This window comes from Sparus aurata, chromosome 2, assembly GCF_900880675.1.
Source record: "Sparus aurata chromosome 2, fSpaAur1.1, whole genome shotgun sequence".
Lineage (NCBI taxonomy): Eukaryota > Metazoa > Chordata > Actinopteri > Spariformes > Sparidae > Sparus > Sparus aurata.
In genome coordinates, this window is record NC_044188.1 from 15,133,010 (window position 1) to 15,147,003 (window position 13,994).

General features: G+C 45.0%; 1 protein-coding gene across 2 annotated transcripts in view; it reads left to right on the top strand.

Annotated features, from left to right (window-relative positions):
- arhgap35a (Rho GTPase activating protein 35a) overlaps nt 1–13,994 on the top strand; it is a 68,990-nt gene that overhangs the window by 39,452 nt on the left and 15,544 nt on the right. For both annotated transcript variants that reach the window (XM_030442199.1, XM_030442207.1), the window contains exons 2-3: nt 1,536–5,385; nt 11,600–11,741. In XM_030442199.1, the coding sequence (XP_030298059.1) occupies nt 1,648–5,385; nt 11,600–11,741 (3,880 nt within the window). In that variant the 5' untranslated portion in view covers nt 1,536–1,647. The remainder of the gene's footprint in view (nt 1–1,535; nt 5,386–11,599; nt 11,742–13,994) is intronic.

Consider the following 13,994-nt stretch of genomic DNA (forward strand, 5'->3'; position numbering starts at 1 on the left):
TTCCTGTATAAATATCAAAACACAAGACATTCTTTTTGATATTGATTCCCTTTTCTTCTGGCACTCACTGAAGCACCTGGTGAAGCACTTGGTAGATCTTGCCTCTGTAATGTTAATTCACCGCTGATTGGAATTTGCTCTCGTGAAACTCGGGGTTTCACGGCTTTGCCATAACTGTCAGCTTTGAACTTCGATTAGTGGCACTCAACTTTTTTGAATAAAACCCAGCAATATTCAGTATATGCTGGCAGGTGTGAGGCTGTTTTTTATCTACCGTGTGTTCTAATGTATTGAGTTTCTTACTCCTCCCACTGTTTCCTTTTCATTGTCGGCGTGTTGGACTTTGAAGTTCATCTTTGCGCATCCCCAGTTCTCTGTTGTCTGACAAACTCAATTCAGCAGCAATGAAGGCTTTGTCTGCTTTTGTGCGCGCCGTCAAAAGAGCTATTCATGATTAATAGTGGTTTTAATGTCTGTTTTACTACATTAACTCCTCAGTTATGACATAGAGGGGGTGGTCTTACACTGCGAGTCTGTGTGCCGGCTGTCTTGGAAGATTTTTGTTCCTTACAAATTGTGCTGTCAAACAGGGCTATTCCATAAAGAGCATCCCCGACCCTCTGTCCTCCCTCTCATTATTTTTATGTCTGATCTTCTGATGGAATAAATTATACTCAGATTGGCCACTCAAATACACCTCAATGTACTGTAGGTGTATGTGCTGTTTTCTAGACATCCCTACACCAATTTGTTGCATCCACTGTAGGTAAATATGTCGAGACATTAGTGACGGTACATCAGCCAACTCTCATCCGTTTGCAGAGTGCTGTTCGGTGAGAAACATAGAAAAACATGTTTTTGATGGAGACGAGTCAGCCAACAGGCAGTGCAGCCTTTTAAAATGCAGATGGCTTTCCCTAGTTGGCCAATTAGTAACTTTAGCTCTGGAACACTTATCTGCTTTCATCTTTGTGTGTGTGTGTGTGTCTGTCGTTTGGGGTGCATGGAGCTTAGTGAGCCTGTTTTCGCTAGTATGTGGTAGTGCATGTGTTTGTGTGCACGATTCGCGATTGTAAACCCCACATAACTTTATTCTACTGCTGTCGGCAGTTAGACGACCAGCCATACTGTTAGATGTCAGATAATAAGCCAAAACACATACTGTGGGTCTCGGCAAATATAGGAGTGAAATGTTGAAGGCACCCGTTAGCAGTGCGGTCCTGGCAGTATCCAAATTAAATGTGTTAAATCGGAAAAATTGCCTTTTACTGAGCTACAGCTGGGTTAAGTAATGTGCAGCATTCCAGCAGCTTTGCCACTGACCTCAATCTTTTAAGGAAACATTCAGTGGAGAAATAGGATCACAGATTAAACATAATTAACACCACATAGGCACACAATAGGAATTTAGATGAGAGACACAATAGCTCTCTAATAATAAATCCTGCCGTTGGAATGTTATTTTTTTTGTTGTATTTTTTTTCTCTAGATTGATTATATCCCCCCCCCTTTTTTTCTCTCTGTCTATCCTGCAGGGCCAGACCCAAGTCCAGTGAGCTCCTCTTGCATGGAAACCCTCCTTCCTTGGCAGCCTTCTCCTCTCCCTAGAGCTAGCGGCCAGCATGGCAGGATGAGCCTCTGCCAGCGATGATGATGGCCAAAAAGCAAGATGTCCGGGCACCCACCTACAACCTGGTCGTGGTTGGCCTATCAGGCACGGAGAAGGAGAAAGGCCAATGTGGTGTGGGCAAGTCCTGCCTGTGTAACCGCTTTGTCCGGCCAAGTGCAGATGACTTCTACCTGGACCACACCTCCGTTCTCAGTACCAGTGACTTCGGAGGCCGTGTGGTGAACAATGACCACTTCCTTTTCTGGGGAGAAGCTGGGCGGATGGTGGAGGAGGGGCCAGAATGCCGTATGAATGTGGTGGAGCAGACAGAGTTCATCGATGATCAGACGTTCCAGCCACACCGAAGCACAGCACTCCAGCCTTACATCAAGAGGGCAGCTTCCACCAAGCTGGCTTCGGCTGAGAAGCTGATGTATTTTTGCACAGATCAGCTGGGGCTGGAGCAGGACTTTGAGCAGAAACAGATGCCCGAAGGCAAGCTGATGGTGGATGGCTTCTTACTCTGTGTGGATGTTAGCAGGGGTATGAACCGTAGCTTTGAGGACCAGATGAAGTTTGTGACTAACCTGTACAACCAGCTGGCCAAAACGAAGAAACCTGTGGTACTGGTTCTCACCAAATGTGATGAAGGAGTTGAGCGCTACATTAAAGACTCACACACCTTTGCTCTTGCCAAGAAGAACCTACAGGTGGTAGAAACATCAGCACGGTCTAATGTCAATGTTGATCTAGCCTTTCTTACACTGGTTCAGCTAATAGACAAGAGTAGGGGAAAGCCCAAAATTATCCCTTACTTTGAGGCACTGAAACAGCAGAGTCAACAGATTGCCTCAGCCAAAGACCGCTATGAGTGGCTGGTCAACCGAATTGTGAAGAACCACAATGAGACCTGGCCTATTGTCAGTCGCCGTATGCAGACTGCTCCTGAGTACAAGGACTATGTTTTCCTTGAGGGGACAGCTAAAGCCAAGAAGCTCTTCCAGCAGCATGTGCATAGACTTAAACAAGATCATATAGAGAAACGTAGGAAGGCCTATCTAAGTACACTACCACAGGCCCTGTCTGTACTGTTGCCAGAGTTGGATGAGATTGACCACCTGAGCTGGTCTGGAGTTCAGAAGGTTCTAGAGACAAAGCGAGATTTCTCCCAATGGTTCGTAGTGCTGGATGACACCCCTTGGGAGACCACACCACACATCGACAACATGGAGGATGATCGCATCCCCCAGGACCTCCTGGAGACTCCTGCAGCTGAAACTATCTATGAGACCCACCTGGAGCAACTAAGGAATGAGCGCAAACGGGCTGAGATGAGATGGGAGTTCAAGGAGAAGCTAAGTGTCTCTCCTTTCATCACACCAGGGAAACCCTGGGAGGAGGCCCGAAGCTTCATCATGAACGAAGACTTCTACCAGTGGCTGGACGAGGCTGAATATCTGGATATCTACAACAAACACCAGAAGGAAATCATTGACCGAGCCAAAGAGGACTTTCAGGAACTGCTTCTTGAATACTCTGAGCTCTTCTATGAGCTGGAAGTGGATGCAAAGCCAAGTAAAGAGAAAATGGGAGCCATTCAGGAGGTGTTGGGTGAGGAGCAAAGGTTTAAAGCCCTGCAGAAGCTGCAGGCAGAAAGGGATGCTCTGGTATTGAAACATATCCACTTTGTCTACCACCCCACAAAGGACACCTGTCCTAACAGCCCCCACTGTGTGGACAGTAAGTTAGAGCAAATACTGTCCTCCAGATTCCCTACCCGTTACCCATCATCAGACAGTTCAAGGCCGGATGGGGGGAGGGCTGAACGGATAAATCTTGTCATCTTGGGGAAAGATGGACTAGCCAGAGAGATGGCAAATGAAATAAGGGCCATGTGCACCAGTGACGACCGGTACGTGTTAGATGGCAGGATGTATGAGTTAGCCCTTCGTCCCATAGAAGGCAACGTACGTCTGCCAGTCAATTCATTCCACACACCAACCTTCACACCCCATGGTTGTCTGTGTTTGTACAACTCAAAGGAATCCCTCTCTTATGTTGTAGAAAGTTTAGAAAAGCTTAGAGAGTCAACTATAAGCAGAAGGGAAAGGGAAAACAGCTTATCCCAACTCCCGCTGTCCCTCCTTCTGGTCACCAAGCGCGGGGTGGGGTCCATAGGGGATATTGGGGGGGAGACAGCTCAGACTCTTATCCAACAAGGGCAGCAGGTGGCTGGAAAGCTGCAGTGTGCTTACCTAGACCCTGCATCTCCAGGCATGGGCTACGGGCGTAATGTCAATGAGAAGCAGATCAACCAGATGCTGAAGGGCCTCTTAGAATCACGGAGAAGCATAGGGAGTAGTTCCCCTCCCTTACACCCTCCATCCTCTGCCTTTAGAGACTCTCAGTCCCAGCCAATGCTAGAGGCAGACCTGAGGATAGTCATGTGCCTCATGTGTGGAGACACGTATGACCTAGACCAGCTCCTTGCTCCCTTCCTGCTGCCCCAGCATTGTCGTCCTGCCTCCAGCCTCAGCAGTGGCACCTCTGTTTTGTTGGAAATGAGTATAGGAGGTCAGAGGCAGATCATTGAGCTATCCCTGCTCTCCTTCCATTCCTCATTCTCCCTCCGCAAGACCAGGCTTGTCCATGGCTACATTGCAGTTTACTCTGCCCGCCGCAAGGCCTCTATGGAGACATTATGTGCTTTCCTGTGTGAGGTCCAAGACATCATCCCAGTTCAGTTGCTAGCAGTAGGAGAGAGTCAGATGGAGCTGTCAGACTCAGAGTCAGCCAAGGAGCAGGTCAGTCAGGGAGAGGAACTGGCCCATGAAATAGAGGCCAGATTTAACACAGTAATATGTGGACATGGTGGGGTGGTGGGAGGGCTTCATAAGATCGACCTTTTCCAGTCTTTCCTCAAAGAGGTGGTAGAAAAGCGCACTATTGTTGAGGCCACACACATGTATGATAATGTGGCTGAGGCCTGTACCAATGAGAGCATCAGCCCCCGCTGTGGCTCCCCCAGTCCAGTTAACATTCTTATGGATTCAGAGGACGATATCGACCCATCATCGCCTTACCCCACCCTGAGGGAGGATGGCAGTCTCGGTTCTCACCTGGGAACCTTCAAGCTGCCAGATCTGGATTCAAGTGACACCTTCTCTGTCATTTCTGAGCTGAGCACCTTTGAGAGCAAGCTGAACAACAAGGTTCCTCCACAAGTGAAGCCCAAGCCTGTCCGTAAGGTTAACCTCGGCCCCTACATGGACCAGCAGGGTGGCACCAACCGCCGTTCCCTGCCCCAAGCTGTCACCTGGGCACCAGGTAGCGATGGTGGCTATGACCCCTCAGACTATGCGGAGCCCATGGATGCTGTGAGCAAACCTCGACCCACAGAAGAAGAGAATATTTACTCTGTCCCTCATGACAGCACACAGGGCAAGATTATCACCATCCGCAATGCCAACAAAGGTCACTCCAACGGGAGTGCTGGGGGGAATGGGTCAGATAGCGAGGCTGATAGCAGTTCACTGGAGCGCAGGAGAAAGTTGTCTGCCATCGGCGTAAAGCCTAAGCTTTACAGAGACAGATCCAAACGGCTCGGCAAGTTCAGCAGTTTTAGGACGAGCTTCTCTATAGGCAGTGATGATGAGATGGGGGGACCACCGAAGGCTGGCCAGGACGAGGTGGGAGCCCAAAAAGACAACTCTATTGAGGAGAGTGAGGACCCCAAAAGGAGGAATATTCTCAAGAGCCTGCGCAGAAATACAAAGGTTAGTGTTTGTGCAACTGCCTGTTTTGGTTAAATATTACTGACATATGGGTTAAATATGCAAATGTATCTATGTTGGTGCCTAAAAATAGTGTTAAATCCTAACCGAGAACATTTGAATTTAATTAGTTGATTTTACTACTCCCAAACACAGCAGATATTATTCCAAAATGTTGCATATTTACTTTTGGAGCACATCCATTGCCAAAGTACATCACTTACTGACTTTTCAGAGTTTTCTTAACCAAAGCTGAAAAAACAGTAACCTCCTAACTGTAAAGCACCATTTCTCCTAAGCATTTTGCCAGGGAAAGTGTCACTTGTTTGAATAGTGGAAATTAGAATTTGGAGCAGAACACTTCCTGTAAATTGTATCTAATGACCAACTCAGCAATACAAGATGTTGTGCACGTATATCACTTTGTCTGCAGTACATATGCACATGTATGTGCTTAAGCACAGATTGGATAACATTTCCAGTATAATAAGTTCTTGGCTAAGATTCAACATCCGATTCATCAAATTGAAGAATGACGAATTATTTAAGTATAATCTTGCTACATTCTGCCGCTCAGCTCAGTAAAAGCATCAGATACTATAGAAGTTCCCTTGGAAGGCATGTCTGCAGACTTTTTCCCTGACCGTGAGAGCTCACTAAACAAGCCAGATCATCAGAGGAAGAAGAGTCAAACTCCAGTCACTGAACTTCTGTACCAGAAGGCAGAAACTCTTAATGAATAGGGACAGAGCCACAGTATATACTGCACTACTTTATCTGTTTGTCCACATGTGTATGTCTGCTTAGTTGCATCAGGTTTCCAATTATATTAGAACTGGCATAATAATGTTTGCAATTTATTTAGAAAGATTTTAAAGGAAAAACATCCAGCTTACAATTCTCGCTATAGTAGTGTATGATGAAGAATTAAAACTAATGTTTCATCTCAGCAAATTAGCTGTAAACATCCCTGCTATTCAAGAAACAATAGTACTAACAAGCAACGCAAAACTGTGAGAATCTAAGCACTGGAGTCTTTTGTCCAAACATTAAACCTACACTTTAATTACTATTTACAAAAGCAGATTGTACAGTCTGACTTGCTGTCAGCACCACATGTAATATGGCCACACGTTGTTTACAGCTTAGCTGCCAAAGGGTACACTGCATGTGCCATTACTGACCTAGTGATTGACATCAGCGTCATCTAGTTAAGGCAGTGTTGTTTACTGTTGTGCTGCTGCAGTAAAGTACAGAATGTGCCTAGGCTGGTCAAGTTGTTCCCTGAGACTCTGAATTCTTCACTGTCGGCTTAGCTTTCTTTGCTTCCTCCTTTCATTCTCTCTTATTCACATTATTTGTCTGCTCTTCTTGCTGATTCATGCTTTCTGTGTCTTACATTTCTGCCACACTTTTTCTCTCTCACTCCCCAAAATGTTCTCCTCATATCTGCCTTTGTATTTTTCTTTTTGCTTGAGTTTTTTCGTCCACGTAGGAACCTTGTCTCATTTGTTTCCTCTATAGAGCTGTAGCGATTATTTGATTAAAGGATCAGTAATTTTAAGGAAAATTAGTATTAGTAAATCCATATATTATGGATTTAGTATTTTGAAAATTGATTAATCGTTTCATTTTTCAAGCGAGAATGTCAAACAATTGATGGTTTCAGCTTCTTAAATGTTAGAATTGCTGTTTTATTGTCAGGTATGATTTAGTTATTGGAGATTTGGGGCTTTATACTGTTGTCTGGACTAAAGAAGCAATTTAAAGATATAATTTTCTGACTCTGGGAAGTTCTAATGAGCAGATTAATTGATAATGAAATTAAGTGTTGGCGGCCTCCCTAAACCTCTGTCTCCCCCTCTCCTGTTCTTTCTGTGCTTGTCTCTCACACGTGTTGTTACGACACTTTTGACCTGACACCGTCAGGCTTATCTGCCTGGTATGCTGTTCGTTCACACACACACAGTGTGGTACAGAAGTGCCAGCTGAATAGAAGTTACAGCTGCTTATGTTGTGCTTGTGCATCTGTGATAATTACCATGGCTGTCAGTAAGGTGGAGCAGGAGGGAGATGATTAATGTTTTTACACACTCAGCTGTGATGTCCAAGTACCTATGTGAAGGCTGTCTTCTTGCATAGTTTCTAACTGCTAGTACTACGTTCTTTCCTTTGTGCACCAGCTGACTCCATAAGCTCATCATGAACCCAATGCCATTTGTCCCTCTGAAAAAGTGTGTGCGGTCAGTCCAGTTCATGCCCCAGGTTATTAAAGGGTAATCCCACCAATTTAACACATCAAATTGAGTACTAATGCAGTATGTGAAAACAGGAGTATGAAACATCTGTGGCTCCAGAGGAGGCTGTGTGTAATTTGATAAATTGCCTCCACTGATGTCACTCGGTGGCTAAGTTGCATTGTGGGTAATGTAGGCTCCAGATGCAATATCACTCCCGAAGACCTGTAAACACTCTTTGATGTGTAAAAATGGTCGAGTTACCCTTTGAGTATACAAGCTCCAATATCTCTGACTTTAACCCGCCCCTAAGCTCTGACCCTGCCAACAGAGGGAGGCAAGCTGGATCAATAAGGTATCAGATAGCACATTATAAATCTACATGTTTCAAAACATATCCCCAAGCCAGGAGAACTGAGATCAATGTCGTCATCATCACTCTAATTAGGGCCTCTGATTTGCGCCCTCCAGTAGTCTGGGGTCTGGATGTCTACATTAAAGGCCGTTATGGCTTAATTGTGGTTGTAACAAAGTGATCAAATTCCATCAGCTGTTTTTGAAGCAGCTGTCTCAGAGATAAGAGTCATTTTCAATGTGCTGCAGCCTGAAATTCACCTCTGGATAACAGACGCATTATCGAGTTATTTGGTCATTTCAGCGAGATGTATTGTAAAGCAGCGACTCAGAGTTGGTACAGAAGCAGCCGTTCCTGTTAGTGGCTTGTCAGGGTTAACACAAAGTCCAATTTTGGGTTTATGCAGTGTAAACACTTTCCTGGTCATGGCCTTAGGGGTATTGTCTACCACTCTGAGTCATGACGGGTAGGAACAAATAATTGAAAGTACAGTCTTAGCCCATTTTAAAACCCCCTCTACCTCAGGCAATGACCAACTGTGTCTCTGTCCCGCCCGCCCTCCCTCAGCAAGTGGCCGGAAACGTTTCCCCCCTCTCTCTCTCTCTCACTCTCTCTCTCTCTCTCTCTCTCCTGCAGCTTTTTTTTTTTTTTCAAACCTCCTCAGCCAGCAAGAGGAATGCTTCAAATTCCTCAGTCACCTAGTTCCAGTCTAGTGTCCTCTCACAAGAAACAAGAGGCAGGGAGACAATCAAAGAACAGGAGCAAACACAACCTCAGAAAGAAAATGAAACCAAGTCAGAGAGAAAAGGGATTTATGATTGCACTTTTTTTTTTTTGCGTTGCGGCTTTGTGTGTGTCAGCGTGCTGTGTATGTAAACGCTCGCCATGATGTCTGTATGTTATTATTAAGGATGTGTTTTGTTTGTCTTTTGTGGTAGAGGTCTGTTTTGTCTTCTCAGCGCTGGCAACATATCCTGTCTCAGTCAGCAACTAAAAGGAGTGGCCAGAAGGCAAAACTGCAGGGGGAGAAGACAGTGAGAGAGAAAAAGTGGGTGGAAGAGAGGAGGGAGAGAGCATGGAGACAGTCTGCTAAACTGAGATAGGGCACAGATATACAACACAGTCAGTGTGATAGGACACAAATAAATTATGAGCTGCTACTTGGAGCTACAAAACTCAAGCTGGCAGTGAGTTATGACAGCCGAGCTCTCCGCTGCCACCTAGACTGTTGTCCTGTCGCGTCACGTCTGTTATTACTTATCCTTTTAGTTCAGTTAGAGCCTCATGTGGGTGTTTCGTGTAGATGTATTCATATGTGACATAGCCACAAGTATAAGGATGACTCTATGTTGAGTGTCACAGAGGGATTAGGATCAAGAAGGGCAGCGTGGGAGGTAGCTGGAGTGATAAGTGAGGGAATTCCAGTTTGAAAGATTGAAAGATAACTGGGCAGAAGTTACTGTCTTGCTGGTAAAAGTCTGCAGTTGTGTGTCAGCACAGAGCTGGCATCAGCATCTCGGGGAGGGGGGGGGGGGCTTTACTGAATAAAGTGCCGACTCTTCCAGTAAAGGCAGTCAGTACCGCAGAGTTATCTTTGACATTTTGTTTTCCTGACACTTGAGCACCCAGTTGACAGATGACGTGGCGACAGTGCCCTTTTTCTACAATTTATCATATAAGAACACCCGAGATAGAAGAGCCTGAATGGTGCCGGAGCTTTGAAGCCAGTACTGATCAGTATTTTTTTACATAAACACTTTCAGAGAAAAGACATGAGTGAAAATATATTGCAGTTGAAGAATGAGATCTGACACGAGGCTCATTGCAACTGTTTTGAATTTTTAACTATAAAGAAAGACACATTACAGCTGCTGCAAGGAACTTTCATTTGGTGTTGTTGTTTCCTGGCGGCCCCTGCAGGCAAAAGCCGTATGAGCAGTACCACTTCCTGTTGTAAAGATCTTGATCTGGCTAGTGTGTGTTTGTTATGAAACAGATTGAGGAAAGCAAGAAGCAATGTATTTTTATTACAATTTTCCCTTTTTTTTTAAACACTGCTGTTTGCAGGATGCACAGCTATTAGGTGATCCATCTATTTGCGGCCATGTAAGGTCAATAACTGTAATGTGACAATGGTGAAACGAAGTTCATTTTAATGCCGTACCAAACTTCTTTCCTTACGCTGTGAGACCCTTCAGCTCATCCTCGGCACTGCCAAGGAGATTATATTTTCACCTGTGTCTGTTTCTAGGTTGGCTGTTGGTTTTTCAGCAGGATAAGTCAAAAACTACGGGAGACATTTCGATGAAAGTTTGATGGAGGATGAGTCACAGCCCAGGGTAGACCCCATAAACTTTTGGTGCACATTTGAAATGAAACATCTAAGAATTTTTCTCACTTTCTTTAACATTGTGAGACAGGGAATTATTCAACATCTTTGGTAATTTCCCAGGGAGTAATGCATCGATCGTAATGAAAAGAAATATATTTTGGCATATTTAGGTGGCTGGTATCTGAGTTGTATGCAGTTAAAGGGGACTGTTTGGCCTTGGCTGAAGTATGTTCTAGTTTGATACATCTAACCTGAATAAATTATTAAGAATAACTATAATAACTATGAAGAAACAGTCATTTTCTTGCTGATGGCCTTGTTTGCTTGTGTAGGAGATTTACAGACTTCAGTATTAGATTAACTTTGCAGCACTATTGAGCCGAAAACGACAGCCTAACAACTGAATAAATTCACATCATGTTCAAACAAGAGGCAGTGCAGACGAAGTCCAGGTGACCCTTTGTTGATCTGCTCAGTCTTAATTAGTGTTTCAGCCCACCGCTGTGAGTGAGCGTGTATATACATGGTATCGAAAATGTTTGGTGGAGTGCAGCGAGGCCGTTATCTGTAGCAGAGGGCGCGCTGGGCTCCCTCTCTCTAATGAGCACTCCTTCCTTCCCTGTGTCTATCTGTCAGGCCTGCACTGCTCCCACAGTCTGTATGTGCCCAGCCAACCATGCATCCCTGCCTCACCACCCTGCCTGCCAGGGCAGAGCCTCGGGGGGCTGACAGACTTACTAGAGATCCAGGCCTCAGGGGCCTTCAAAACATTCCCACCGAACACCATTAAAGCGCAGTACAATTACTGCTGATGCCTCGTCCATACGGAGCCAGGCGGAGGATGTTGCATTAGAGTGTATTAGAGGTCTCTTAACAGAGAATAACGGGAGTTAGAAAGTAATTAAACAATGAATAAGTTAGTTTGATTATCTGAGAGCTGCAGTGCAGTGGCGAGAAATACTGAATGCGAAAGAAAGGAGGTCGAGGATGATGGGACCAGAGCGATGAAGGAGCTGATGTATATCTGACTTTGCACAGGACAGGGTTCAAGACAAGAATGTCTGATTACTTATCAGTTTGAGGTTTGAAGGAATGTGCGGGATGGGTGTGTTCACCTTTTTGCTCCAGCCGACACAAACACAAAACACTTTGAAACAGGTCATCTTCTTTTCTACTGAAATCAAGTCATCACAGGAACAATGCCACTAGGCCCAGTGTCAGTTTTGAAATGTTGTCCTATGTCAAACCATCTCTCTCACCAATCTCGTCTTCCTTCTCCATATTTATCCCTAGAAACCACGACCCAAACCCCGGCATTCCATTTCCAAACCCATCGAAAGCAACTACTTTGGTATGCCACTGTCCACGGTGGTCAGTCCCGAGAGGCCGATCCCAGTCTTCATTGAGAAGTGCATCCGCTTCATTGAAACAACAGGTAAGACTCTGCTTTGATTTACATAATAATGAGTACAGATGCTCAATAGGAGCAGCGCAGGCTGTTGTTTCCAGTCATTTAAGTATTAACTCTTTTTAAAATGATTTCAAAGGCTCCATTCTGCCTCTGCGAATGCTATACCTGCCTCCTTTGATCTCTCCCTTTTCCCTGCATTTCTTCCCTTATCTTAATCCTCCTCCCCGCTGGGATTGTTGCGTACTGTGGTCTTCGCCTCTCAGGCTGTGATTCTGTCGTCCTCCTTAAATCACACGCAGCCTTTGTGTCTGTGTGCGTGTGCAATGGTGCTGTCTATTGTGTCTCCCTTATTCTTTGTTTGATAAATGGTGGTGTTTGGCTGAGCTGTAGGCTTTATACGCGGGCGCCTCCAGGGATGTGAACCGAGAGGGGATGTAAACGCACTTTTTTGATAACCTAGATAGCTGTCTCGTAAAAATTAAAGTTGAATGAAGTGTGATAACATCCATGGGGGAAGCAGGTTGCTTATCTTATATAAAATGAGTCACCAGAGCCTCAGAGAAAGCAAAGGTTCTCCTCGTGTCTCCTTTCTGGGAGTACTGGGAGCACAGATGTGATTGGATAGCCTCCTCTAACCTTGCTACACTGGTGCCCAGATGTCAGACCCCCTGCCAGGCTGATCTGGTGCCCCACTGGCCTGTAGGACCGCCAGCCTGCCTTTCAGTCTGACACCAGCTGTTACAGTAAACCGAGGGCAGATTAGTGCAGGGTCGATGTATAGATACTGGCACGCGTCTCTATTCTTGGCTGGGCAGCAACCAGGATTTTAGATACGGAAGTCATCAGTCTCCTCAAAACGTCTAACATTTTAGATTATTTAGCTTTTTTTTGCATATTATCATTCAGTTAAGTCAACTGGACTAACTAATATGTAGCTAAAAGTACTTCCAAAGACACCTTTTATATTTAACAAGGACATTTCCCCTCAGAATTATCAGGGAATTGGATTAATAAAATGAAGAGTGATAGTTATATTTTTCAGTAAAACGCTCTAAATGCTGTTCCAAAGCTCTCTCCATGCTGCCAGTTATACAGTATTGAAGTTGTGGAGTAGTAAAATTGACAGAACACAGCATTGCAGCATTTGCGTAAAAACCTGGAGAAGCTGGGGACTTGTTTAAAAAACTGACATGAATAGGTTTTATTCACAACCTCGATGCGCAGTTGAGCTCACGGACCCACTTCAGATGGCGTTCATGCTAACACTTCTAGCTCAGCAGCTACAGTGAAGATTTAAACGGCATTAAATAAGATGTCAATAACGTCTCTGCAAAACAATTTGGGACTCCATGGCTTCCAGAGACTTTGGTTACAACACTGTCCTGCTGTGAAGCTCCACTGAAACTTCAACCTGACTTACCATCTGCTTATCATCTAAGGTGCATTATCGCCACCTACTTTGACAGAACCTCGAATGCAAAGAAATGAATGTGGTTTGAAGAGATGTGTATTATTTACACAGCATTGTCATAAATTTAGGATTAAAATGTCCACACTCATGCAGGTTGAACGTTACCTCGCATAGGTTAAGTTGCATTTGTCCGAGTGAGTTTTTTGTCTGTTGCTTACGAACACAAATCATTCCAGTGTAATCTTTGTCCTGATTAAAGCCTGGATTACTGCGGCCTCGCCAAACATCCACCGCCCTCCTCCGTGCAGGAGTACAGGCGCAAAAAAGCTCTAGATAACAAAGCTTCACATTAGATATCACCTCTCCCCGTTCACGTGTTAACTGGAGCAGTCACAGCATTTACTTCTGGATGAAGGAGAGGAACTGGTTGAATATATGTGCAGACTGGTTGTGTGCATGTAGCGCTCCTCCCGAGGTGTTTTCCACCTCTCGCCCTCTCACTCACTCCTTTAGTATTTCGCCCAATCCTCTGTTTCCTCCTCTCCTCCCGTGCCCTTGTTTCCCGACTTCTTTATTCTGATCCAGTCATCTTCCTCCCGCTGTACCTTCACTTGTCACATTTGATTTGTTTCATCTTCCTGCTAACCCATATTTCTATTTCTCCCCGTCGTACCGTCACCTCTCTCAATTCACCACATTTTGTACCTCCGTCTCCTTTTTTCCCTCCTTCGCTGCTTTTCTCTCCTTCCTCTTGTCAGAGTGTGTGTGTGTGTGTGTGTGTGTGTGTGTGTGTGTTTTAGCCAGGGGGGTTACCAGGTAATGTTCTGCCCCATCGCTCCCTCTGTCCGATCAATAACGCGGGGTAG